General features: G+C 37.3%; 1 protein-coding gene across 1 annotated transcript in view; it reads right to left on the bottom strand.

The window, feature by feature from the left end:
* Positions 1-276: 276 nt before the first annotated feature.
* The window catches only part of CARM1 (coactivator associated arginine methyltransferase 1), a 43,884-nt gene continuing 19,105 nt past the window's right edge, over positions 277-25,055 (bottom strand). The window contains exons 5-12 of the mRNA XM_029085276.1: positions 21,485-21,595; positions 12,465-12,642; positions 10,685-10,775; positions 7,123-7,204; positions 5,697-5,782; positions 4,219-4,308; positions 2,257-2,394; positions 277-370 (exon numbers count right to left, since the gene is read on the bottom strand). Of these exons, the coding sequence (XP_028941109.1) occupies positions 277-370; positions 2,257-2,394; positions 4,219-4,308; positions 5,697-5,782; positions 7,123-7,204; positions 10,685-10,775; positions 12,465-12,642; positions 21,485-21,595 (870 nt within the window). The remainder of the gene's footprint in view (positions 371-2,256; positions 2,395-4,218; positions 4,309-5,696; positions 5,783-7,122; positions 7,205-10,684; positions 10,776-12,464; positions 12,643-21,484; positions 21,596-25,055) is intronic.

Genomic DNA, 25,055 nt, shown 5'->3' with positions numbered 1-25,055 from the left:
TCAAGTAACTAAATGTCTACTATTTTGTCACAGCACTAAATCATTACAGATCTTAAATAAAGCTTTTTTCTTTTGCTTTTTGTCACACAGCCTAAATAGAATATTGGCTTATGTAAGTAACTGCTGCTAATGCAAAACAATTATGCCCTCATACCTGTAGAAATAAAATGAATTGTAAGAGGTCAGAAACTTGTTCTTCCACAGTAGGTGTGCTTTGCTTCCTGTCATACAAGATGTTACCACTCTACAATGGTATATTTTAGTCAAAAGCATTTCTTACCTAAAAAATGGGTTCTTTAAATCAAGAATGTTACCAGATTTAAATCCTGTCTGGTCCACCATAGCCACAATCTGAATATCATAACTTTGTCTGCATCAGAAAGAGAAGTATAAAAAAGAGGTAATGGAACTAAACCAACTATTATATCTTTCATGAAAAAATACCAGTGTAGTTACCGTCTGAATAATAACCTCCTAGTACAACAAGCAAAGGAAATTTATTTGTAGTGGTTATCAGTGGTTTCAGTGCATGATTATTTAATCATCTCTGAAGAAGTAAAATTTACAAGATGCTGAAGTGATTTTAAGAGCTTGCATCTGAAAAGGGTAATTTTGCACTAATAGCATTCAATAGTGAAGTAAAATTCACAAGATGCTTAAGTGATTTTAAGAGCTTGCATCTGAAAGACATCATAATTTTGTACTGATAGTATTCAATAGTGAAAAGTAGTCTCTTTCCCCTTCTCTGACAGAAATACTGTAAATTTCAACATTAGCAAGCACAATCAAAGTATTATTTCATGACCAAAAACATCTAACAGGCCAAACAGCATTAGATTCACTCTTGTCATAATCCTGGATTTCACCAGGAAGGATATTTTTCACAGGACTTTTTGCAAGAAACTGAGTTTACACAGAAGAGTGAAGAGGACCAACTGATCAACTGAGAGCATACCAAAAAGCTGAAGCTGACTGAAGCTGGTCCTCCTGCATGGAACAGCACCTGCAGAGTTACACAGAGGTGCCGTGTTGATCCAGAAAGCAGATTAGTTTTGCAGCAGCACTTGCTAGCTCAGTGCTAACACAGGGTTAAAGGGCTTCTCGTTCTCAATGTGGCACGGTTGCTAGCTCAGGTGCCTCTGAGCCATGTCCCACTACAGATAGGCCTAATGTATTGACATATTTACAGCAGTGGCTGTGTGATCACTTTGTGGCATACAGTGTTTCTTTTATGTATTAAATTATGAATACATTTTATGTTTGAAAGAGACATATACAGTTCTGTATTATTTATTTTCTATTTAGTTTCTAAGCAGAAGATCTAGAAATCTGACAAGCCCCAAATCAAATAGTTGTTCCTGATGTAATCAAAGAGTCCCGGAAGTATTACTGACAGATTTGATGCCACTGGAACCACCCAACTTATCAGCATGTTTCCCGCCAACCCCCCCAAAAAAAATTAAAAAAAATCTTCCTACACCGAGGAGGCTTTGTTTTCCATTAAAACTACACATATGTGTAAGCAAACCAGGTTGCAACTTGTCTGACCCAGGGACTTGAGGGCTGTTTTCAAAGCAAAGCATAGGAGTGGAGTTTCCAAATATTTGACTGACAGCAGGAACAGCAGAGAAGTCTAGTGAGGAAATATGCTGTTCCAAAAGCAGCTATCTTCATTAGCCTCAGCAGAAGGACAAACAACACATGAAAAACCACTATTCTTAAACAGGGGAGCATGTCCATAAGGAAATTTTTTTTCAGAATTAAAAATGTAATAGATGTGGGATCAACCCCGTTTCTCCTTGTCTCTGCACAGGACATGCTGAGAGACAGGGGATGTTGGGGCTTCAGGCAAACAACCAGGCTGCAGACAGAGACCTGGCCAGAACAAGGTAGTGGAAAATGACTGGACATGACCTGAGAAAATTGCTGTGTGTGAAAGACAGCAAAGTAGAAAGCTGACAAAAAGTTGCAAGTAGCACTGAGAGGGAAGGCAGGATGTGACAGGTGGTTAAGGAGAAAGCACGTGAGAAGGAACATCACAGGTAACTGGAGTGGAACATGGAGACCTTTCAGTGAGCAGAGTCTCACAAGGTCAACAGTGCCTATGTAAATGTATCAGTGATACCATATAAATTGAGAATGGTACCAGAAGTTACAAATGTGGGTACAAGGGTACCCAAAATTAACCAGTGTCTTTTGAGTAATTAACAAGAACAGCCACTCTACAAAATCTGCTTGGGAAGCTTTTACACTTACCGCTTATTGGCAACAAATAAGACTTTCCCTGAGAGAGTTTCCCCCTCTTTAGCAAACAGGGGTGTCTGAAGAAGGCAGCGTACTTGATACCAGTGAGTGAGAGGCTCTGTTGGTGCAGTGGACAACCAAACAGTTACCCTAAAACAAATGAGAAAAACTATCTAGACTTCCTCTCCTGTCTTCTCCTTTTGGCAACAATTACAAGTTGTTTGACCTTTATCAGGTGAGGCCTCAACTTCTTATAATAAAATTTAACTGCCTTCAAGTAAACAGGGAGAGTGATTCTACCCTGTGTTGGGAAATCAGTATGTTATACCTCATTTTCTTTATCTATAGTGTGTCTGTCACCACCAGATCTCTGTGCCTAAGCCAGTTATTGAGATTCAAAAAAGAGACTCTTCAGACTCCTGTTTTCTCTTCCCTTCACACTACCAGGACAGAGAATATGAATTTATCTTTCCTCTTACCACTCAATTTCAACAAATTTCAGGAAATGAAGGTTTGTCTGAATGTGATTCTTCATAATGGTAGTTTCATCCTTAAACAACACTCCACAAGAAGGTCCTATACCTAGATTTCACTTGCAAGAGATATTTCAGCAACATATTGAAAGGGGCTGTAGGGTGCAAAGAAAGGGATAACACAGCTAATACTACGAACCTGATCCACTAAGATTTCAAGTGCTAACACAAAGAACTCACAGAGTTGTAGAAACACAAAAGAGCTGCTGCTTAAGCAATTGCCTACTCCAAAATAGAGGCCTTCTCAGTGGAGGATTTCAGTCAGTTCCTACAATTCTGCAATTTTCTTGACTCTTTTAACTGATGTAGCATTTCTGGTTCCTTTTTTAAGATGAAAAAGTTAACTACCATCTGTTAAAGTAAATACAGATGCATGTATGCCCATTTTCTTTTAATGGATATACTATTCTGAATTCTTGATGATCTTCATTTCAAAGGCTAATAAAAGGCATTTATCAACAGAAATCAATAGAAGCATATTTTACAATTTATTTTTAAAAATCTCCTAATCTAAAACTAGATCAATTTAACTGGGAAATCAACAAATCTTATCTAAGAGCTAAATACAGATAGCTGATATCTATGTCTTGACTACCTGAGCAAATTTATCTAGTTTTCACCTGCCTGCGACACCAATGAATGCCCCCATTTTGACATAAATGCCTGGTGCTGCAGTGAAAAGTTTTCCCAAGCCCGGTGAAATTTTCTGCATTTCCACTTTGTTAGCTAGAAATTGCAACCTGCTTTCCTTTTTGCCCACAAACAAGACCAGCCCAAATGGGAAAATCCAGCTTGTGTTCAAATGCTGCTGCTTTATTTAATGTAAACCAGAAAAGTATATAATATTACAAAGAATCAGTATTGTGTGGAACAGTGCATTTTGATCCTCAAAAATTCGTGGATGTGATCTACCATAGATAATGTGCACCTCAACCAATGGGAAGCAAGATCAGGATCATGTAGTCATACTGCTAGCACTAGGTTATCACACTTCTTGTTACCTCTAGAAGGCATAATTTCTTTAATATGAAGGAATTTACAAGGGCAGTTAATGACAGAACAAGGGGAAATGGCTTTAAGCTGAAAGAGGGTACGTTTAGATTAAATATTAGGAAGAAATTCTTCACTGTGAGGGTGGTCAGACACTGGAACAGGTTGCCCAAGGAAGCTGTGGATGCCCCCTCCCTGGCAGTGTTTAAGGCCAGGCTGGATGAGGCTTTGAGCAACCTGGTCTAGTGGAAGGTGTCCCTGCTGCTGGCAGGGGGGTTGGAACTGGATGATCTTTAAGGTCCCTTCCAACCCAAACCATTCTATGAGTCTATGAATTACATTACAAACAAGGTCAGCACCAGATAAAGGTCTAATTCTGGTACACTCTGCATGAGACGCTATTTTTCCCCCTGTAATTAATATTTCATAAGAAGAAGGAAAAAGTACTTACAGTGATCCTACAAATGCCACATCAAACCAGAAGGCCAGACCATGGATTAGTCCAGACTGCATCATTTGGAAAACAAAAGGAATTTCCACTCTGCAGGAGAAAAAAAACCGCTGCCAAAGTAACTTCCAAAAAGTACTGGAAATTCCACAGAAGCCTACCTTGCAATAATTTATGTGTTTTCATGCTTATTCATCAGTTTATGTCTCAATTTTCCATTTATTTAAAAGGATATGATCTTTTTCTCTGTGTCAATAAAACTAACCAATGGCACTAATTTAGGTATTAGGATTTTGTGTGCCTTATTTGTTAGTAGAATGAAATATGCCACCACACAGTGTTACTGCATCATTTGTGGCAACACTGTAGACTGTTATGAATACAGAGGTTCAGTCTTTCACAGTGGAAAATTTCCCACTCTCAGTGAAGGACTTGGATATATTTTAAATACTATTTTGAACAGGAAAATGTTCCACTACAAATTTGAGAAACAGAACTGCTACTGGAACCAGGAGGAAAAATTGAGCTTCTTGAACAAGAGCTGGAACATTTTTCTTTCCAAAATAACTATTACTGGCTATGTAGTTGAACCCAAATCTCACTCACTCTTGCAGAAACATATAATAAAATTAGCATTCAGGTATGAACATGTAAGTTCTGAGAACCACTGAAGGAAGTTAACGCTAGCCAGCTGAAACTGGAAAGCAATTCTCCAGCTGTTTCCCTACTCCTAGGGCAATTCTTCTCCCTCACTAGACCATGTCATTTATACAACTAGTTGTGAGTTATGTTGAAACAGTAAGGGTTCAGAGTTTCAGAGACAGTCTGTGATACTTTCTCCTTATGACAGTGTCTTGCAAGGACTTGAAGTACTCCCTCCAGTTCTCCCATATGGTACATTTTATTTCACAGATGTACTGAGCAGGAGGCTTCTCTGCTATCAGTCTAGGACACAAGAGATGCAGGTTGGTTTACATATAAGACTTTCCAACAAAAGATTTGAAGGAGCTCTGGTGGGAAGTAAGGAGATAGAGCTGACTTCTGTATGACTGGAAAATGTTTTTTTAAAAAAGGTACACGAGTTCAGCAAGGGAGCTTGTGATGACACTATTTGTTGACAAGGTCTTCTAGGATGTCTACACAGAAAAACAAAAATTGCTTTGTAACTAGATTTAAATGCGTCCCAACATAAAACTCTAAGAAGTAAACATTGTCCTCCACAGCCCATTTTATCCCTTTCAGTAGGTAAATTCTGTGAACTGATCTCTGGTGTTTCACAGGCTCATGAACAGGCTTCTCTGCTAACACTAGAAAATCATCATGCAGATGATTGCTCTGGTCCATTACTCATGGGGTACTAATCATTCTGCAATGTTGCCTTCGCTTCTCCACATCCACTGCCAAAGCCTCCTCTCTTTCTGAGCACCAACGATCAACAGACAGTTACAAAAATGAAAGACAGGTTGCTGGTATCTGCTGACCTATGCAAGTCTTTCTCAGCAGCTTCCATGAAGTTAACAGTGTACTTCACTGTCTGGGCCATCAGAATTCTCACATCAAAAGTATCCTATAGGGGTAAAAAAAAAAAAAAAAAAATAGTGTTCAAGTGTTATCATTCTGTCTTGTCAGTGTATAAACCTGGTTTTTGTTAAATAAATGGGAAAAAAGATAAAAATCAACTTTCACCCCAATAAACTTATTTTAAATGTTTCAATTTTTTAGCTTCTCTTGGAACACTGTCAGGTTTTGCAATATTAGGATTTTAAAACTCTGAACATGAAGGCTTGTATAACATCTCCCCCTGTGAACCCCTCTAAGAACAAAAATGCATCTCCAAGGTAAGGGAAAGCCAAGGAGATATGTGATTTTTTTAAAAAGAAACAATAATTTAATGTGGCTTTTATTTGGCAATGCATTTCTGATCTTCAAGGGAAGAAGAATCTCAGCCAAAAAATCAAAGCCAAACATGTCTTCATACAGGATGCAAGCATGTGCTGCAGCCCTACAGATTATTCCATTCTCTAACTGAAAGCCAAAGAGCCAGCACTGAGAATGACCATACCATACTCAAAGATGGCTGAAATTTATGAAAACAAATGAGAGTTTTCTCTTATCCATTTCAAGTACTAAAAGCAGTCAAGTGCCGAAGGTCATATCAGTAGTCTGACAGCATTTCCAGATTTCTGGACAGGTTTTAGGGTCTGCCTGTGAGAGCAGCTACACTGCAATCACTACTTAAACTAGTTAGCCTAAAGCTAGCCAAGCTTTGTTGCAGTCAAATTTCTGAGAGCAAACCTTTTCATTGCACCTACACGGAAGCATTATAGTGGGGTGAGGGGTGGGCATTGTTTCATTTTTTTTCCCCAGAGAGGTGAGATTTATCCCACATTCTTTCTAACTAGGTACCACCTAGACTTTTACCAAAAAGAAAGAAGGAGAACAGCAGGTGCTAGATCCAAGTTACCAATAAAATAAGAATATTTACATATTAGAAAGGGTTGTTTCATAATCAGAAACCTGTTCTTTGGCTGCTTTCTCTTTTCCTTTTATCTGTGGATCAGAGATGGGAAGGGAAAAATCAGGGTCAAGTCATTTGGTTAAGAGACTGGAAACACTGAGGGAATCTAGTTGTATGTTAGGAAGACAGCTGTTCACATGCTCTGGCTCCCTAATGTGTGCTTATCACTAAACATCTGTTATTCATAGCAAAACCAGGATTATTACATACAGTAGTTACACTCTGACAGCAGCTCTGTTCAGGCGCACAGAGTTAGTTCCTGGCTCTCCACTCAGCAGCCACAGAACTCTGCTAAACTAGGAGGCTACTGTACCTGTAGGATTTTCTGGAGGGCATGAGATAAGGAAAGGGAAAAACACAAAAAATAACCCCCAGACATACAAACTTACCACAATAGGTTGTTGGAAATACTCATCCACAGCTGCACTGCGCAGACTGGACAGGTTGACCCCATAAAAGCATTCTTGGTACCTAGAAACAGTAACACATATAATGTTTATGGAAAAATGTTTTTTTCTGGGTTCCAACAAGACCCAGGCACAATAACTGTAAGTGGCAGGTGAAGTGTGGCTAAGCAACTCCTTCCCTTTCTCCTGTCTGCCAAGAGGTCAAATTACAGCCCTCCTTAGCTTACTTTGCTTTCTCCAAAGACATCCTACACAGCACTGAGATGACATGATCCCCTCAAATGGACATATGGAGACATTTCACACTATGCTTCTGAAAGAATCTACACAGCAAGCACAGAATAGGGAGAACGGCTGAGGCACTCTTAAGTTATAAGCACAACAGAGGAAATCAGCTGATACCAGTAACTGCAAGTGATCCTTTACCCTTTTCCATATGTTTGCTGTACAGTATAATTTTGCTGCTTATTTATCACTGATGAGAAACATAGACAAAATGCACTCTATTTTTAACCACTTGCTGTATATTTATGCTCTGTATCTTTCTATCTTTGCAAGGTTTTCACCAACAAAGAGAGCAGTCTGCTCTTCTATGGTAGACTATACATTATCACATTTTTAGCAATGATTACTGGTAATACAAATTAATATGCAACTCTGAAGCACAATAGAAAGCCAAACTATAGGCCTGAAAAGAAACATACTTACACAGTCTCATAGTTACTATTACTATACATATCCAACACAATAATTCTAAGTGTATGAGAAACATGTAGCCTTTCCTTTGTATAGAAAACACATCATGCTAACTGCTGCAGCTAATGTTAGAACACACAGCATGATTTTTGCATCAGATTTTGAAGGTTTTTTAAAGTCCTATTGCCTTTACCAGATGAAAGTTCAAATTGCAGATCTAGATATTCCTTTCAGTCTCTTCCTCAAGTACTATAATCCAACTGGATCCAAAACCATATCCCATCTCTAAGATACAAGATATAGATTTAGCTAAATAGGGAAGGATTTATTACACACAAAATGCATTTTCTGTTCGTTCTAAGTAACAAAGCTGGACAATGAATGAAAGCTGTTTCTTGAGGCCTGGAATTTGAAGCTTAGCAAATAACAGGCTGTCACCAACTATTTCCTGATGGTTTAGTTAAAATGTCCAGGAAAGCCTTGAGAAAGTGCTTTGTCTAAAACAGGACTTTCATAGTTCTGGATCTATCAGGATATCCAGACCTTTTAATATAAAGAAAATTAATGTCCTAGAGTGGTCCAGAAGCAGAACTGTTGCACTCTGACTCAGAAAATTTTGATCCCACATTTGTCTGAAGACATTAGAAGCACTACTTTGTTGGTCTTTAGAGCACTCAGTAACCTCAAGAGTATCTAATCCTCTTGTACAATATATGTCCTGGGCATATATCCTTACGAAATTTAAACTATGTGGACTGATGGGAGGACTGATACGATAGCCCCCTGCTCAGCAGACATCTCAAGACAAGGAGTATCATCATTTCTGTGGTTAGTTTGGTTGAAACATTCTCATAAAAAAATTTAAAGTAAGTAATAAAAAGATTTGTCAAAAATGGGAGACATCCTTTTGCAAAGACGGGTGGAGAAAAGACTGCAGTATGTTGCTATTTAGATACCAACCTGATCACTATCATAATTACAAAGTATTACTACAGTCTGTGATAATAATGTAAATGACAAAAACATTCTTGGTGCAAAGAGAAATCAGTTACTAAAGCAAATTTGAAAAATCTGGTTTTCCCCTTTACACAATTCTCTGAAAGCCTTGAAGTGGTTGACAGGTAATTCAGCTTATTAAATGTATACATGTAGAATACCTGGAATCAAATCATGCCAGCTAGATACAAATGAAGTTCTCTCTTCTTTTTTTTTTTTTTTATTATTTTTTAGAATGCAGATGTTGTATTTGTGTTAACAAACTATCAGAAAATAATTTAGCGAGACTATTCAGTCCCAACTGTACAATTCTTAAATAACAAAAGGCAGCATATTTTTTCCCACACAGATAACATTATGATACACATCAGTGTTCATGGAGATAAACACACAAACACTGCATCTACCCCACAGGTATTCCACAGAGATCTTACATTTATTACAAATTAAGATGAAGCATCCCAAGCAGTCTTAAATTAAATGTTTTCATATTCTCAGTAACAACCAGTCCTGTATAGACCTGGAAAAAAAAGCCGTATTTCTGCTTCAAACCACCAAGTATGTATCTATTTTTTTATTAAGTGATGAAGAATCTGCATCTTGCTACAGCATTGTGCTTCAGTCTTGTAATTTATAGCTTATATATATCATTGACATGTCATGTATATAAGCAAAAATAACAGAAACTTTGGGAAGAGAGACCAGAATGACAGTTCTACTACCTTCTTTTTTTCAGACTCTTAACAGAGAAAAATAGTGTTGCAGTTTTTGTGATTGTAAATGTACAATGCAAGCATTTCATAACTGGCTTAACCTACACAGTGAGACAAAAGAGCACAAACTGGCTGTATAAAGTAACATTGCCAGCAAAGAATTCAGCATGTAAATTTCCCTCACTCCTTTTATCACTATAGAAATAGTAAGATTTTGTCTCATAGCTCTACTTCAGAGACAGTCAGAAGAAACCTTCTAAGCATGAGCAGTACTGGGCATGGAAGAAGACTTTGTCTTTAATCTAAGAAACCAACAAACAAGTTTGATGAAGACCACCCAGTGTTCACAATCCACACTGCACGCTGAAAGAACAGTTGAAAGGCTGCATTTGTAATTTTCCAGAAGATTTTAAAATAGTTAACCCCAGAGTTCTGCAGTATCTTTTATCCAAAATCTTTAAATAATAATCTATAAATGGCTAATTACAAGTTAACTGATCTGTATCAGATGAAGGACTGGAGATGTTTAAAAATAAACCTGCCCTTTGCTGAAATGGAATAATCTAAATTTCTCCTTATTAGAATATCTCTGTAAATGTTTTCTCCTATAAAGAGCACAGCAACAGCTCAACAGTGGAATGCAGCAACATGACACTCCAAGGCAAAAAGAGTACAACTTCTTGTTAAAGAGCATGAAAAATTTAGGTGGACAGAAAGTAAGTACTGAACTGGAAATTGTTCAGGACATGGGAATTAATGCTTATTATCTGTGAAGACTGCCAAGGAATCTTTCACGCATCTAGGACTTCAGGCAATACAATGATCACCATCTGCAGCGTACTATGCTTTGGTTTAGCAAAGGAAATGCTAGCATCAGATTAACATTCAACTCTTTTTCTCACAATGGATGCACCATGGAATCAATTGCTCTTTCAAAAAGACACCCAGTCAGCTCTAGCACTTCCTGAGAGACCCTTCAGATTTTCACAATAAACAATGCCAGAGCAGAAGAGAACATGGAAAACATAAAAGCATTCTCACAATGCTGGCAGATAGTTCATGTGAAATCAAGGAACTAATTTAATTTTTAACCTCTGCTGAATCTTTAATAAAAATAAAATAACATAAAAAATCGTTACCAGAAATTGGCTCTTGAGTAGTGTTCCATGTACAGCTGTTCATCGCAAAAAGGAGCCAAATGAATGTCACTGTATGTTGGGAACATCGTTCCTAGTAAAAAAAAAGAGTATATAAATTATAAAGGCAATTGTTCAAGAAGTGTTTGGACCGTGCTCTTAAATACATGGCTTGATGTTAAGGTTGCCCTGTGTGTAGTAAGGAGTTGGACTTGATTGTCCTCAGAAGTCCCTTCCAACTCAGGATATTCTCTGATTCCATAATCCCACAGACATCTCTATAAGAATGTCCTGAGTAGCAAGAAACCACCCATTCAGAAGCAGTAATTGTCATAAACATTTAGCTTCATTAATATATAGGTTCCTGAATGTGAATATGCTAAAGCAGTTAGTAAAAAACCCAACCCTGAACAACTTATAGAACAGACAAAAATACTTCATCAAGTCCTGATAATTTTGTGGTCCTATATCAAATATTTGAATTATTTAGCTTCCTTCAAATTAAGTGAAATGCTAGGTATTAAATATTTTCCCAACACTCTTCAGTAGAATTATAGCATCTTCTTTGCTTACAGGTAACCTAACAAATATAACATCTGTGTGAAGGATTTTCATTAAAGCTCAGACTTGATCTGGAATTAAACTGATGGGTATGGTTTTGGTCAAACTCAGAAGAACTGCTGTTAATGAATGAAGCACTTACATGCACTTCACTCTTAAGACTTTTGTCCAGGAAACACACTACACTTCAGAGCAAATACAGAAAATTTTACAAACAGAAAAAGGTATATTACTTTTTTTTTTTTTTTTTCAACAGACACTGAAGTTGTGAAACAGAATTTTATTTGCATGAAGTGGCAAATCAGTGACAGAGCAAGGAATGAAATCCTACTAGCTTGCAAGAATTCATTTACATTAGGATCTTGCATTCTAACGGCTTGGGAAATCAAGGGGAATTACCTGTGATTATTTTCTGTGAACAGTGCATCAGACTGCCTAACAGCTTAAGTGAATGCCCCTGTATTGTATTGCGCATTTGTCAATGGAAGCAGGAACCAAAGCCTGGTCATTTTGATCTACCCCTGAGCATACTCTTCACTCTATTTTAGTCTGGTACAAAACACAATGCATAGTTGAAGGGCAGGACAGGCAAAGGAGGGGGGAGGGAAAGGAAACAGCTTTCCTTTTGTAAGTACATCACATAGGAATAGTCCGCAGGAATTTAAATAAAGAAGAACACCCACTCACAAAATAGACATGCTTTTAAAAACTGGCTGTGCAGAGAATATTAACAAGTTTGCAGAGAATTTGGGATAGGAGTTTCTAAACCTAAGAGGTACTAAGTATTAGCATCTTACTCAGAGTGTCACAATTTCAGCTCAATTCTTAGACAATCATTAAGTTTAATAATCACCACATAAGGTGACTCGATCCTCACTGTACAAGTGAGCAACTGTGAGACAATATATTAAGAGTTTTTCAACAAAAAAACTCCTCATTAAGATTAAAGATTAAAACACAAGCAGAACTCAGCAGTGTAACAGCAGCATACTCAAAAGCTATTTCCACTGTGAAACAGCGAGAAGTCACAGCATAGTACAAGAGCAATGATGGCTGCATCATTATATTAATTCCTCTGGGCTCCCTAGATGTTGGTGGTAGAGATAGAACAATGGTATAAAACCAGACAACCCTGGACTACCAATTCACTTGTTTTTTTTCTTCTTTCTGAAGCTTTTTATCTTCCTTTCTCTATGCAGGGTAACTGTGTCGGCACGCTCACCATTTGACTTCAACCATTTTTTGGAATGGAGGTAACTTTCCAACATCCTTTCATTGAACAGCATATAACCCATCGGTTCAGAAATTACCACGTCAACACTCTCAGGCAGGGAGATCTCTTCAATTTTTCCAGGCAGAACTGTGATCTTGTCAGAAAGGTTGTTGCTTCTCACCAACAGCTGGAGCAAAACCAAAAGCACACAGAAAGTGTCGATTCCTTTGATCAGCAGAATTTATATCAGAGATCTTTAATTACCATTAAACTCCCTATAGTGTAAACCAACTACCTCAGTCTGTTAATCAGAATAGAAAGGTAATATATTTTGCCTTGCTGTATCAAAATTCCTAAAGACTGGGGCTCACTGGAGCAAACTCAAATACATTGTGTGGAATCAGTAAGTAACAGTACTTTTGTCCTGCAAGAGATAATTGTAATCAATATATACAAGAAAAAAATATCTACCAGGAAAAGGTAGGCATTTTAATTCAATGTAAAAGATTACAAAGATATGGTCTTCATAATTCTCTAATTTTTAAAAAATACTGTTCTTGAGCAAGTTACACAGTCATGAAAGCATGAAGAAACTCAAGAGCTGAAGAGTTTGCACTGAGTAATTTCTAAGCATAAATGGAGCACAGCACTATTCACATAAACACATTCAAATGGACCAGCACTTAGAACCAGGATATTGGAGATTTATCCACTTCTGTGTGCATAGTGAATCTCAGAGCAAAGCATTTAATGAACAGAAGAAACGGACTTAAAATTTAATGTTTGATACAGCAAGTTATTAAGGAAAAGAACAACCTTTTCAAAGCCCCTATATTTGTACACGTAGATGCTTACCCTATTTAGGTCTATTGTACTCAGACATACAGGGAAGTTTCTAAACCTCTTTCACTTAAATAATGAGTAGAATCTGGGTTCTTCTCACACAAACTTATAAAGAAGCAATTATTTCACATCAATGTGAGGTGTCTGCTGGCAGATTCTATAAAATGAAACATCCTTTGCAACAACACAGTAGGAGATTTGTATTGATGTCCAGAGATACCACGAAAAGCAAGTATACAGAATTCAGTATGTAATAGAAGACACTCTCTCAAAGATGCACTTGCACTGGTATAACTGTAACATCAACAGAAGTGCATAATTACTTGAGCAAACTTTTCCCAAAACACACTGGGCATTAGGTAAGAGCAATGAAACTTATGACTCATTCTAACTAGAGAAAGAGACTAATGTTGTTGAGACTAATTCACTGAAATGTGAATATGCTAAAGCAGTTAGTAAAAAACCCAACCCTGAACAACTTATAGAACAGACAAAAATACTTCATCAAGTCCTGATAATTTTGTGGTCCTATATCAAATATTTGAATTATTTAGCTTCCTTCAAAGGAAGTGAAATGCTAGCTATTAAATACTTTCTCAACACTCTCCAGTAGAATTATAGCACATTATTTGCTTATAGCTAACCTAATAAATATAACATCTGTATGAAGGATTTTCATTAAAGCTTGAATGAGTGATACAATTAATGATTTTTAGCCATAACCTGCCAATATAAACTACATGCTAATATGATAATAAAACTATTGGGTTTTATGATAATAAAACATTGTACACTAACATGCTATCAATTAGGTAAATAAAATTGCTGCTTCTTTTACTGACAAGTGTTTGTATCCATTTCTAAGAACAGGTTGACACATTTTGTTTTAACTGTTCTTTAGACCAGAGACTACACCAGCAAACACATGATTCACTCACAGGTGATTTCTGAATCTAAAAAATACCTGTCAAATAACAGCTCAGCAGCGGCATGGATATACAGAGGCAAGAAGCCTGAATCATTTCAGACCGTCACAGACTGCAACAGATAACTCACATCGTTGGCTAGAGGGCAGCACAATATTATGACATCTCTATCACATGCAATGGAGATGCTTATATTATGAAAATTTTTACTTTTAGTAGAAATAGTAGCACAGAGACATATAGAAAAGGTTTCCATTGCTATTCTCTATTATTATTATTACACAACTTAAAAAAAAATCACCACTGTTTATTTGCTTTCCTACCCTCCGATACAGCAAAACCAAACAAAATTTAAAGAAACACTGTCAGTACTAATCCTCTCCTTTAGAGTGTAGCTATGACTTGGGAAAGCTGAAGTTCCCTATGCTTTTCGCCTTCTGAAGCTTAACACGCATAAAAACTGCATTTTTGAAAGGAATTTAGCTGATGCCAGGTTTTCTCCACACAGTCCCAGGGAACAGAAACAACTGCTCATTCACACAAGATTCTTCTCAGTGTCCCACCAATACACTCTGACAGGGTCTGAAGAATCAAGGCAATTCTGCATCTGCCAAAATCTCAGTCTGTGTACTGAGATTGTCAGGAAGCCAATGAATGCCAGTTTAAACAAATATTTTTACAGGCATTATCTGAGATGGACTAGTTTAAGATGTTGATTTATTTCAGGGAGAAAATCACTTGTCTTATGGCAGCTATAATTTTTTTGTGATTTTTAGAACTGTTTAATTAGAGTTAATTAACAGTTCGTATCTAGCTGGATTGGTGGCAATGAAAAGTTCATTTTGAAAGTTTTAAACATTTAACTTTTTTAAAATTGTTTTTTAAACATAAAGATTATTTTTCTGAAACTGAAATTTACCATGCATTGACAAACTCTTATTAGTGGCTCATTATCACATGAACAGAAGCAAAAATCAATTAATTTACATTAAATATCAGAGGGATACAGTCTCCCACAAATTCCACACATTTTTTTTTAAAAAGAGGGAGATTCTACAGAAGTAACCAAAATAATTTACACTAGATACAGAATACAAGTGCATTATATCAAATGCACATAAACTTCTACTTCTAGAACTTAACTTCTACTCCTAGGCAATATTAGTCCAAAACTTAGATCTCAAAATAAAGTAACAAATCACTTTGAGGAGGTTATAAGCTGACAGCTAAAAACTAACTTTTTGTCCCAACTACGTCCACCCTGTTTGAACTGACCTTGTTTCTGACAGGATTATTAAGTTAATTCACGCTCTGCAGCACCTTCATGAAGTAAGTGTTTTAAATACATGAAGTTATTTCTGCCATCACCAATTCGACTTTGCTACTCAGATAGGAATATTGGCCGTGCCATTCAAAAGATCTGCCTTAAACAAACTATTTCTTCATGTCTTATACTGAAAATCCCAACCCATATCTTCATCTTGACAGCTTGCTGTTTTTACTAATCTAAATTATAGCTTCTTTAATTAAATATTAGAAATTTTTATCCCTTTAAAAAAAATCTTATTGGCTAATGAAGAACAAGCAGCTAAGGGTGATGGCAGTAGAGCTTTTTGACTCACTGTCTTGGGGAATTGATAGCAAATCTGTGGCAAAAGGAGAGGAGGTATATCTGAGTGGATGCGTTGACAATTTTTTCATCCCCCACATAGTATTTCATAAATTCCTGTAATCATCAAGTTATGGTCAGCACAATGTGTTTGAACAAAAGCATTGATGTAGTTTCAATATTTCATAGCTTTAGTGGAGGAAAAAAAAATCCACCCATTATTTCATCATTTCGTCAATGACTGAAAGGAGTGTGTTGTTTTCAACAGCCGTGCTCGCTCTTGTGATTCTCCCGGATTTCAGAAGACTTTGAAAGCAGGGCAAGATTATGGTGATGGCAGATAAAATTGATACCTTAAAACAAAATACAAACAGTTAAATTTGTATCTGGTATATACACTCCCTTGAGGGACACCATTCATTACTGGTTTCCACCTGGCCATTGAGCCATAGACTGTAACTCTTTAGATGCGGCCTACCAGCCAATTCCTTATCCATCTAACATTCCATTTATCAAACCCACATCTCTCCAATTTAGAGGTAGGAATGTTGCAAGAAAGCTTGCTTATGGGGTGGAGATATCTACTTGTAAAGCTCTGTACTTCCATTATGTTGTTTCTGGTGACTGTTTCACCAGATTCTCAGCAACAAGTGCTGTTTTTTTTTTGAAGTGACAACCTAGCATTTGAATGTCTGTATTCAACTTAGCACCTGAAATCTTCCCATCTTCCCAGAAACAGATATGCTCTCAGGTTTTTACACAGTTGCCTTTTGCAATGGCAATATATTGCAAATGTTTTCATAAATTCATAGAATGGTTTGGATTGGAAGGGACCTTTAAAGGCCATCTAGTTCAAGGCCCCTGCAGTGAGCAGGGACATCTTCAACTAGATCAGGTGGCTCAGAGCCCCATCCAACCTGACCTTGAATGTTTCCAGGGAGGGGGCTTCTACAGCCTCTCTGGGCAACCTGTTCCAGTGTTTCATCACCTTCACTGTAAAAAATGTCTTCCTTATATCTAGCCTGAATCTACTCTCTTGTAGTTTTCACCATACCGTATAAACCCCACCACACAGCATCTGACATACCAGATGAGATAGCAGACAACTTACCACATAATTAAATACAGTTAAAGTCTTTTAATTTAAATAACAGAAAACACAAACAGGTGCGATTTATTTGTTTATTGCACAGAAGATAACAAGATGCACACAAGTATCACCTAAAAACTACGTAGAAAATAGCTGTAAACATTATGGTGCTGGAGACAGAATCTTTGTTAGACTGCCCCAGTGCACATCAAATGCTTTTCTAAATTATGTATGTGTCTTGCAGGCAAACTGAATCCACCCATACATGAGCACCCTCACAGGAGACATAACACAGTCCACTCAAGGCTAATTGTCTTTCATTAAATTAATTCCCTCACGTTTGGCTACTGCAACAGATTAAATAGCAGTCTTACATGTAACAACTCACTATTCATGTCCCATATCATGACAGACAGACAAGCAATTCATCAGAAGTAATTATTTTTACTTTTAATGATCCCATCACTACCTGACCTCCACAATACAGTAACATTTTCCTCATGCATAGTAGCTCTTTCTTTCTGTTTACACAAGTCCTCTACATAAATGTTTTTTCCCTGTCTGTTAATGTTAATGTTTCTCTTTGGTCCTAGATAAGCTGCTTAGAATCACATTTCCTGTTCAGACAAAACAGCTATCAGCACCAGTCACTTTCAGCCTCACTTCTTCTGCTCCTAACCATTTTTTTTGGCAAAAAAAAATTTCAAATTTCTATCTCTACCATAGTCTGCACATGGTAGGAGCCAACTGCCAGCAGCTGTATATCCAAAACATAGAATCACAGAACAAAAGAAAAACTGGCACAGAGTCTTGATAAAGGTTCACAGGGTTTCTCTCCCCTCTGTTGAAGTTTTTGAAACAGCAAAAAAAGATACCAGGTAAGCCTTGAATGCAAAGATGCCAGGCAGAGACTATTGTCTGTGTTAGTAAAAAACTAATATCCAACAGGTAGACCAGACTGGTATGAAAGTAGACAAAAGGTGACAATAATATTCAGAATTCCTTTGAATGCTATTCTTTTCAGTGTAGTGAAACAGCAAAGTACTGGAACAGGGAATAAATATTACAGTCCTTGGACTTTAATAATGAGTTGAATTTTAAAATTATATGTATTACAAATTAATCTTCTGTTGTAATTTTTAGTTTAAATGCAAATAAAAGTTCTACTTTTTTTTACTAATGTAAACCTGTTTGGTTTTATGTTAAAAACTATATAGAATTATGTCAAACACATAGACAACCATAAAAAGAGGCTCAGGTCTGTCTAGCTTTTCTGAACAGCCCAATAAGGCTGTGGAACAAAACAGAAATGCAAGCATATTGCAAACCAATGAAAAAGTCACCCAATTACTACACAGAATGCAGATCTGAGATATTCTCCAGTGAATATCTAAAATAAACAAGTGACTAAGCAACAGTCAATATGTATCTAATACAGCAGCTGCTATGAATTTTCCCTCCAACATGCTCTTCAGATACCCTTCCATTGCACATCTGTACACAGTACACAGTTTTCAACACTGTCAAATAGACATCTGATTTCTAGTAACTGCATTGCAGTGCTAAAATTTTAATACAATTATTTCAAAATAAACCTCCAACCACAAAGAGGAATTTACTGTAAATCCAACAAATCTCTCAGTAAAAGGTATTATAGCATTAATTTCCATTGTTCAAATATAACTTCCCTTCAGTCAGTAGTTCATTGTATTGGTTTCAAGTGTTTTGTGTTAAAATAGAAAAAATTTTAAAAGGGAAAAGACTTGTTAACCTCACATTCAACACTATTATCCATATCTGATAAAGATGAAAAATATAATAAATCCATACAGAAATAAGAGAAGAAGTGGATGGAAAGGAATGTTCTTTTCATAATCCAGATACTTGATAAACTATACTAGTGAAATCCCACTGCGGAATATTAAGAGATGAAAAATAGTATACCTCAGTCTAAGCACCTTTACACTAAATAAACTTCAATTCTTAAAACATATTATGTATTAATAGATCAGCTTATCTGCAATACAGTTCACAAGTGAACATGTTTTCACAAGAAATTGTGACTACAGAAGTCTACTACATTTCTTACAAAAACTGAGTCCCATTTGGGGAAGTAGAAGGAAATGACCAAAAATTTATGAATTATCAAACTGAGAATCTGACATTAGCCAGTATTCCCCAGTATCTACAGCTGTTTAAGGTTCTTTACTTCTCAGGGCCACAAAGATGATGAGGGGCCTGGAGCATCTGCCTTACAAGGAGAGGCTGAGAGAGCTGTGAGTCTTCAGCCTGGAGAAGACAAAGGGGATCTTATCAATGTCTATAAATACCTGAAGTGTGGGGGTCAAACGGATGGGGCCAGGCTCTTTTCGGTGGTGCCCGGTGACAGAACAAGGGGCAATGGGCAAAAACTGGAACTCCAGAAGTTCCAGACAAACTTAAGGAAAAACTTCTTTACAGTGAGGGTGCCAGAGCCCTGGAACAGGCTGCCCAGAGAGGTTGTGGAGTCTCCTTATGTTCAAAACCCACCTAGATGCTTTTCTGTGCAAACTGCTGTAGGGAACCTGCTCTGGCAGGGGCGTTGGACTAGATAATCTCCTGAGGTCCCTTCCAACCCCTACCATCCTGTGATTCTGTGATTCTTTATCAATCAAAGGTTCTTCACTCCTCTTTATCAATCATAGTTTTAAGCAGTTTAGTATTTCATCCACCACAGGAGAAAAGCAATTAAATTACTAATACCAATGGATTAATGCGATTTCTTTACCAATAAATTGTGAGATATATTGCTCAGACTTACACTGCATCAAAAATTATACAATATTTGACACACTACAGATGTAGCATGTGCAGTTTCAACTTACGTCTAACTGGAGTCAGGTTCAAACCTGTGACCAAAAAAACCATATACATTATACTCACTACAACACATTATACTACTACTAGGAAAAGCAAATTCTCTTTTGCTCCTTTTATTATGCTTTCATAAATAAATAAATAAAACTTATATCTAACATGAAACAAAGACACTGTACAAAATAATGTTTACAAAATCCTGTGGGAAATAGGTACCATCCTCCACCCTTCCCTCTGAGAGATACCTTAACATTTTAATGTTTTCGATAGGTCTGACAAAATGACAGACATTAGAAAAAAAATTTCCTTTAGTTACAAAGAATCTTTCTAATTATTCAAATTGCAGTAACAAAACAGAAATGTTCTTTCAGTACCTACATGCTAAGTTAGGTTAGTATATCCCTGCCAATTGCAAAACTAACATACACATAATAAAAAAGCATCTGTCAATAGCAACACAAATAAGGCAGAAGTAGAAAATGATTGTCTGAAACAACACTTTTCCTCAATACATAAGTTCATGCTAAATGTGTATGGGGAGATTATGGAGTCCTGTATCTAAGATGGAATGAAAAACACAAAGAATTTATAAATTAATAACTATTTCTATCTGGAGAGAAATAAAAATGTCTAATATCCACATTTTCTTCTTTAAGACCTAAAGAGATTATCTCAATTTCTAATACCAATGCATTTCCTTCACAGTGTTACAGCTGACAATTGGTGTCCACTCACTAAGAGCAGGGCTGGATTGCTGGATCAGGACACAGAGAAGGAACTTCCACTGAACTGCTGCATGCTCATTGAGTGGACTTAGATGAACTATGGACTCCTAATGTTGCTTGTGAACATTTGTTCTAGATCAGTAAAGCAAAAAGAAAAATTAACATCTAGATACTGCAAACTTTTTCTAGGTATGGGATGAAAAATCCTCTACTTCACCACTTTTCACCCTCCCACATTAAAACTGTTTTGAACACTCAGCTAGAGGTGATCAGTGTTGACAAAATTTATAATGATAATGCTCACACTTCTCCTCACCTATTCTGATGTTCACCTAAAAAAGTAAAGACTGTGAGAAAAAAAAAATAGAGATTTTTGCTGTTGCTGCTATTTAAATTTAGCATTTTTTAGGAAGTGAATTTCTCCTAAGGCATTTAGTTACCAATAGCATTTTGAGTGCTAATTCTTTTTTAAAATCATGTTAGAATGCTTAGTAAAAACAATACCTGAAAAATATGCTTTAAAACCAAGTGCATTCTTCAAACATGCCCTTTTTAAACTCTAAGAACACAGTTTCATAAGAAGGTTGAAAGATCTAACTTATCACACATAGCAGGAAACAAACTCACGTGCCTGATCACACAGATGTTTAAGAGTCTTAGGAAAAAAACATCCAGATGTTTTTAAACATCTGGTTTAATTTTTTTTTTCCCTTCTGGAAGTAAAAAGTTTAATCACAGTTAAGACTGTTCACCATTTTTCACAGAAACAACAATCATACAGTTTATTTACTTGGCACATCAGAACATTTAGAACACCTCCAAAAATTACCTTTCAAAATGTGTTGCCCATTAGTGACCTGACTTCTTAGAAAAATCACACTGAAGCCTTCATCACTGGCCTTTTTGAGGCACATTTCTAGATCTCTTAACATTTTTACTCTACACAGTTCTAACCCTTGGCTCAGATGAAAAACACTTACCTCTGCATATTTTGCCATTGAACTGGCTTCAACTGCATAGACTTTTCTAGCTCCAGCCTGCACTGCAAAAAATGAAAGGATTCCTGATCCACAGCCAACATCTAGGACCACCTTGAAAAAAAAAAGGCAGAACAAAAGAAACAAAATAATCAAAAAGTTAATTCCTGACACCTCTTTCAAGTAACTAAATTTTCATAGCTGTACTCACGCTTACTAGCCTGGCATTATGCAAAAATATTACTAATTTCACTTGAAAAAGTTAAAAGGCTTGTAAATGAAGAGTTTTAATGCCCTTAATCTTTCTTATTAGCAGCAACAGCATGTTTTCAAAGACTGTTGATTATTTTCACATGTAAAAACATGGTTATGGTTTGGAGGAAATAGATTTTTGTAACAAAGTTTCTTTAGGAAAAAAAACTGAAAAACAAGCATAGTCTGAATACTCTGGGGAGGGATGGAAGACATGACAATACTACCTCTTTGAAGAACTACAGAAGCATGTCTTTCTGAATGAAAAATCACTCTGTGACATGGAAGTATCTTGGATAAAACTAAACTATGCATCTTTGTTCAAATATTGGTTCTACTTGCTGACATTTGTATTGGAACTTCTAATTGCACTGCTTGATGTCATGTCTCTCAAAGGCCCTCAGTTAAACATAAATCTCAAAACCTCATTTTCTCCATCAGTCACTGGTTGCAAGCCAAGATGTTGACTGAAATGTTCCAAAGGGTCAAAATTTTTGTTTCGACGTATAGTGTAATGCAAAGCCAGCAACTGCTGCAATGTCCAGACAAGCCTCTAGTTCCAAGCTCCGTTCTATTGTACAGGTCACCCAACACTGCTGCAGAGGCATAAGTACATGGAAAGAGAGGCTAACTGCCAGAGGAATGGTTAAGATTATGTGACCTTTGATGCAAAGCCCACTTTTATATTGCTCAGCAGAATTAAGCTAATACCAGTACCTTGCTTCCCTAAATTGTTAATACTAGCTTTGAGAAAAATCTCACAGAACAGCTCACAATTCTAAGTTCTTTCTATGGGCTTGTGCTTGACTGAAAACAAGGAGTAATGGTTTTCTTGCCCCTGTGTTTGAAATTCTCATAAAGTTTTGATCCCAGATATGAAATTCACAAACCTGTTAGGTGATTTAAGCCATCTGGAACTGGAAACTCCCAAGATTTCAAAGCACTTCAACCACGAAACTGAGCTACAGCCCTGATCCAATCTCAAGAGTCAAGAGAAGCTTAAATTTAATACAGATTCAGAGTAACGCTGCAGCTTAGTATACCACCAACTACCCTTGTTCTTTATTACTTCTCTGCCCCAGCTTCCCATATGATGCACTTGCTTACCAGCCTTTAAAAGCACAAAGAGAAAATTTTGTGTAGTCAAACAGAATAGTTTTGACAGAAAAATAATATCTTAGAATGAAGGGCACATTCCACTCTCTAGAAGTTACTCTACATGACATTTATGTTATATATTAAAGAATGCAGTGTAACACACAAGGCCTGAATCTGTTGTAGATAATATGAATCTGTGTTAAAGAAGTAATCCACTGTAAAATAAATTAACATTGCTTCCAATATTGCACATAGGATCAAGTTTGGCATAAAAGCCAGAACCTTGCCTTTAATAATTTTCTTCCTAGTGAAAGATTTTATTAAGCTCATTCTTTATGTCACAGATGACAGGCTGTTACAGATCCAGTTTTGTTTCTATGCTTTGGCAGGTGTTAGAATATGCTCCTATGCCCAGAAGAACCAGCTATTCAGAACAGCAAGTAACAGTAAGTATCAGTTACATAAGTAAGGAAGGAGACAATGAAAAGTCAAGGCAATTTTTATTGAACCATAGGTCTGAGAGAAGGTTTGGTAGGCTATTTCTCAATACCCAATGGGAACCACAAATACAATAATGTTTCCTCCTTGCCGATGTGGAAAGCATAAGGAGGAGTCAACTGCTCAAGTTCAGCATAAAAAATCCAATGGAGAAGTATGCCTTTTTGCACCAGACCTAATTCTGATGTAGTTTCTCACACTATGTCTATATCAGCAGGTTGTACAGCTGTATTGGAACAGTTTTTTTCTAGACGATTTACTAAGACTAACTCTAGCCTGATTTTCTCCTAGCTTAGACCAACCCAGTTTCACCCAAAATTAATACAGCTTGCTTACTCTGAAACCAGTCCACAATGTGAACTGAACCATTCTGAGTGGCCGTGATAGAAATTCACTTTAGAAGCTCACTCCTAACTCACATTAAGACTCTAATGAAGACATAAATGAGCACAGCAAACTGAAGCAGCTAATACAGAGGCAGCATTTGTCCAGTAGTTAGTGAAGCAAGGGGAAATGTGGCTCAGAAATAGTATGTGACACAGTGTGGAAAATGCTGGAGGCTTCACAACAAGGCATAGGCATGCCCTGTAAGACTTGCTAGATCAACAGCCCTTTTCACACCAGAGACCTTGATCCAGGACAGAACTTGTAAGGGAGGACATTGCTGTGTGGGTGCTGGGCTACATAGAATGGCTGATGGCTCTCCCTGAGGCTGGGATCAATGGTGACCTGTGGGAAAGTTGGGCTCCGGCTGAGGAAAGCCACCAGGTATGAAGCAATGGGTGGAAAGAAGCAGACTGTAAACCAGCAGGGAGGTTGAACAGGAGATAGTCAGGATCTTTGCAGTTGCCTTTTAGAGGCAAAAGCCCTGAGCATCAACACCTATCTGTGCGGCTGGTATCACAGACAGAAATTCAACTTTTCTGAGTGCAGTACTTTCTTGAGGAATGAAGACTGCTGGGGAGAGACAGGACCATCTGAAAAAGCTAGGCAAGAGTATGTTTGCCATCAGTTTTCTAACCTAACAAGAAGGGCTGAAAATCTAGGTTCATGTTGTTGGACGTCATCATAGCCTGAAGAGAAGTGAAGGCATGAGGGAAAGCGTCCAGGACAGCGCAATGGAGAGTCCCCATGCACCCCTTGTAAAATCAACATGACAGGGAAGCCATCTGAGATGCATGTACACAAACACACATAGCATGGGAAACAAACATGAGGAACCTGAAGTCTGTGCACAGATGCGCAGCTTTCATCTCATAGGGATTACAGAGACATGGTGGGATAGCTTGCACAGCTAATGCTGCGATGGATGGCTACGAGCTGTCAAAGAATGACTCAAGTCCATAGAGCTTTGTGAATAGGCAATGAACTAGCTGAGAGTTTATGGGTAGGATGAGAAGACACAGGGTAGGGATACAGATATTACTGAGGTAGGCATCTGTTACAGACCACTTGATCAAGAAGAGGAGGAAAAGAGAGCCTTCTGGAGGAAGCCTCATGATCATAGGCCCTATTATTTATTGGGAAATTCATCCATCCTAGTTCCTACTGGAAGAGTGGTATGGTGGGGCACAACCAATCCATGGGATTTCTGGAGTGTCTTGGTAATTTCCTGATAGTAATGATCAATGAGCTGAGCAGGGGAACTGTTCTACTGAAGCTGCTGCTTACAAACATGCCCAGTCTATAGTGATGGGACGACTGCTAGAAAGCAGCTTTGTAAAAA

This window comes from Antrostomus carolinensis, unplaced genomic scaffold (assembly GCF_000700745.2).
Source record: "Antrostomus carolinensis isolate BGI_N321 unplaced genomic scaffold, ASM70074v2 scaffold5836, whole genome shotgun sequence".
Classification (NCBI taxonomy): Eukaryota; Metazoa; Chordata; class Aves; order Caprimulgiformes; family Caprimulgidae; genus Antrostomus; species Antrostomus carolinensis.
This window is presented reverse-complemented; position numbering and strand designations above follow the sequence as displayed.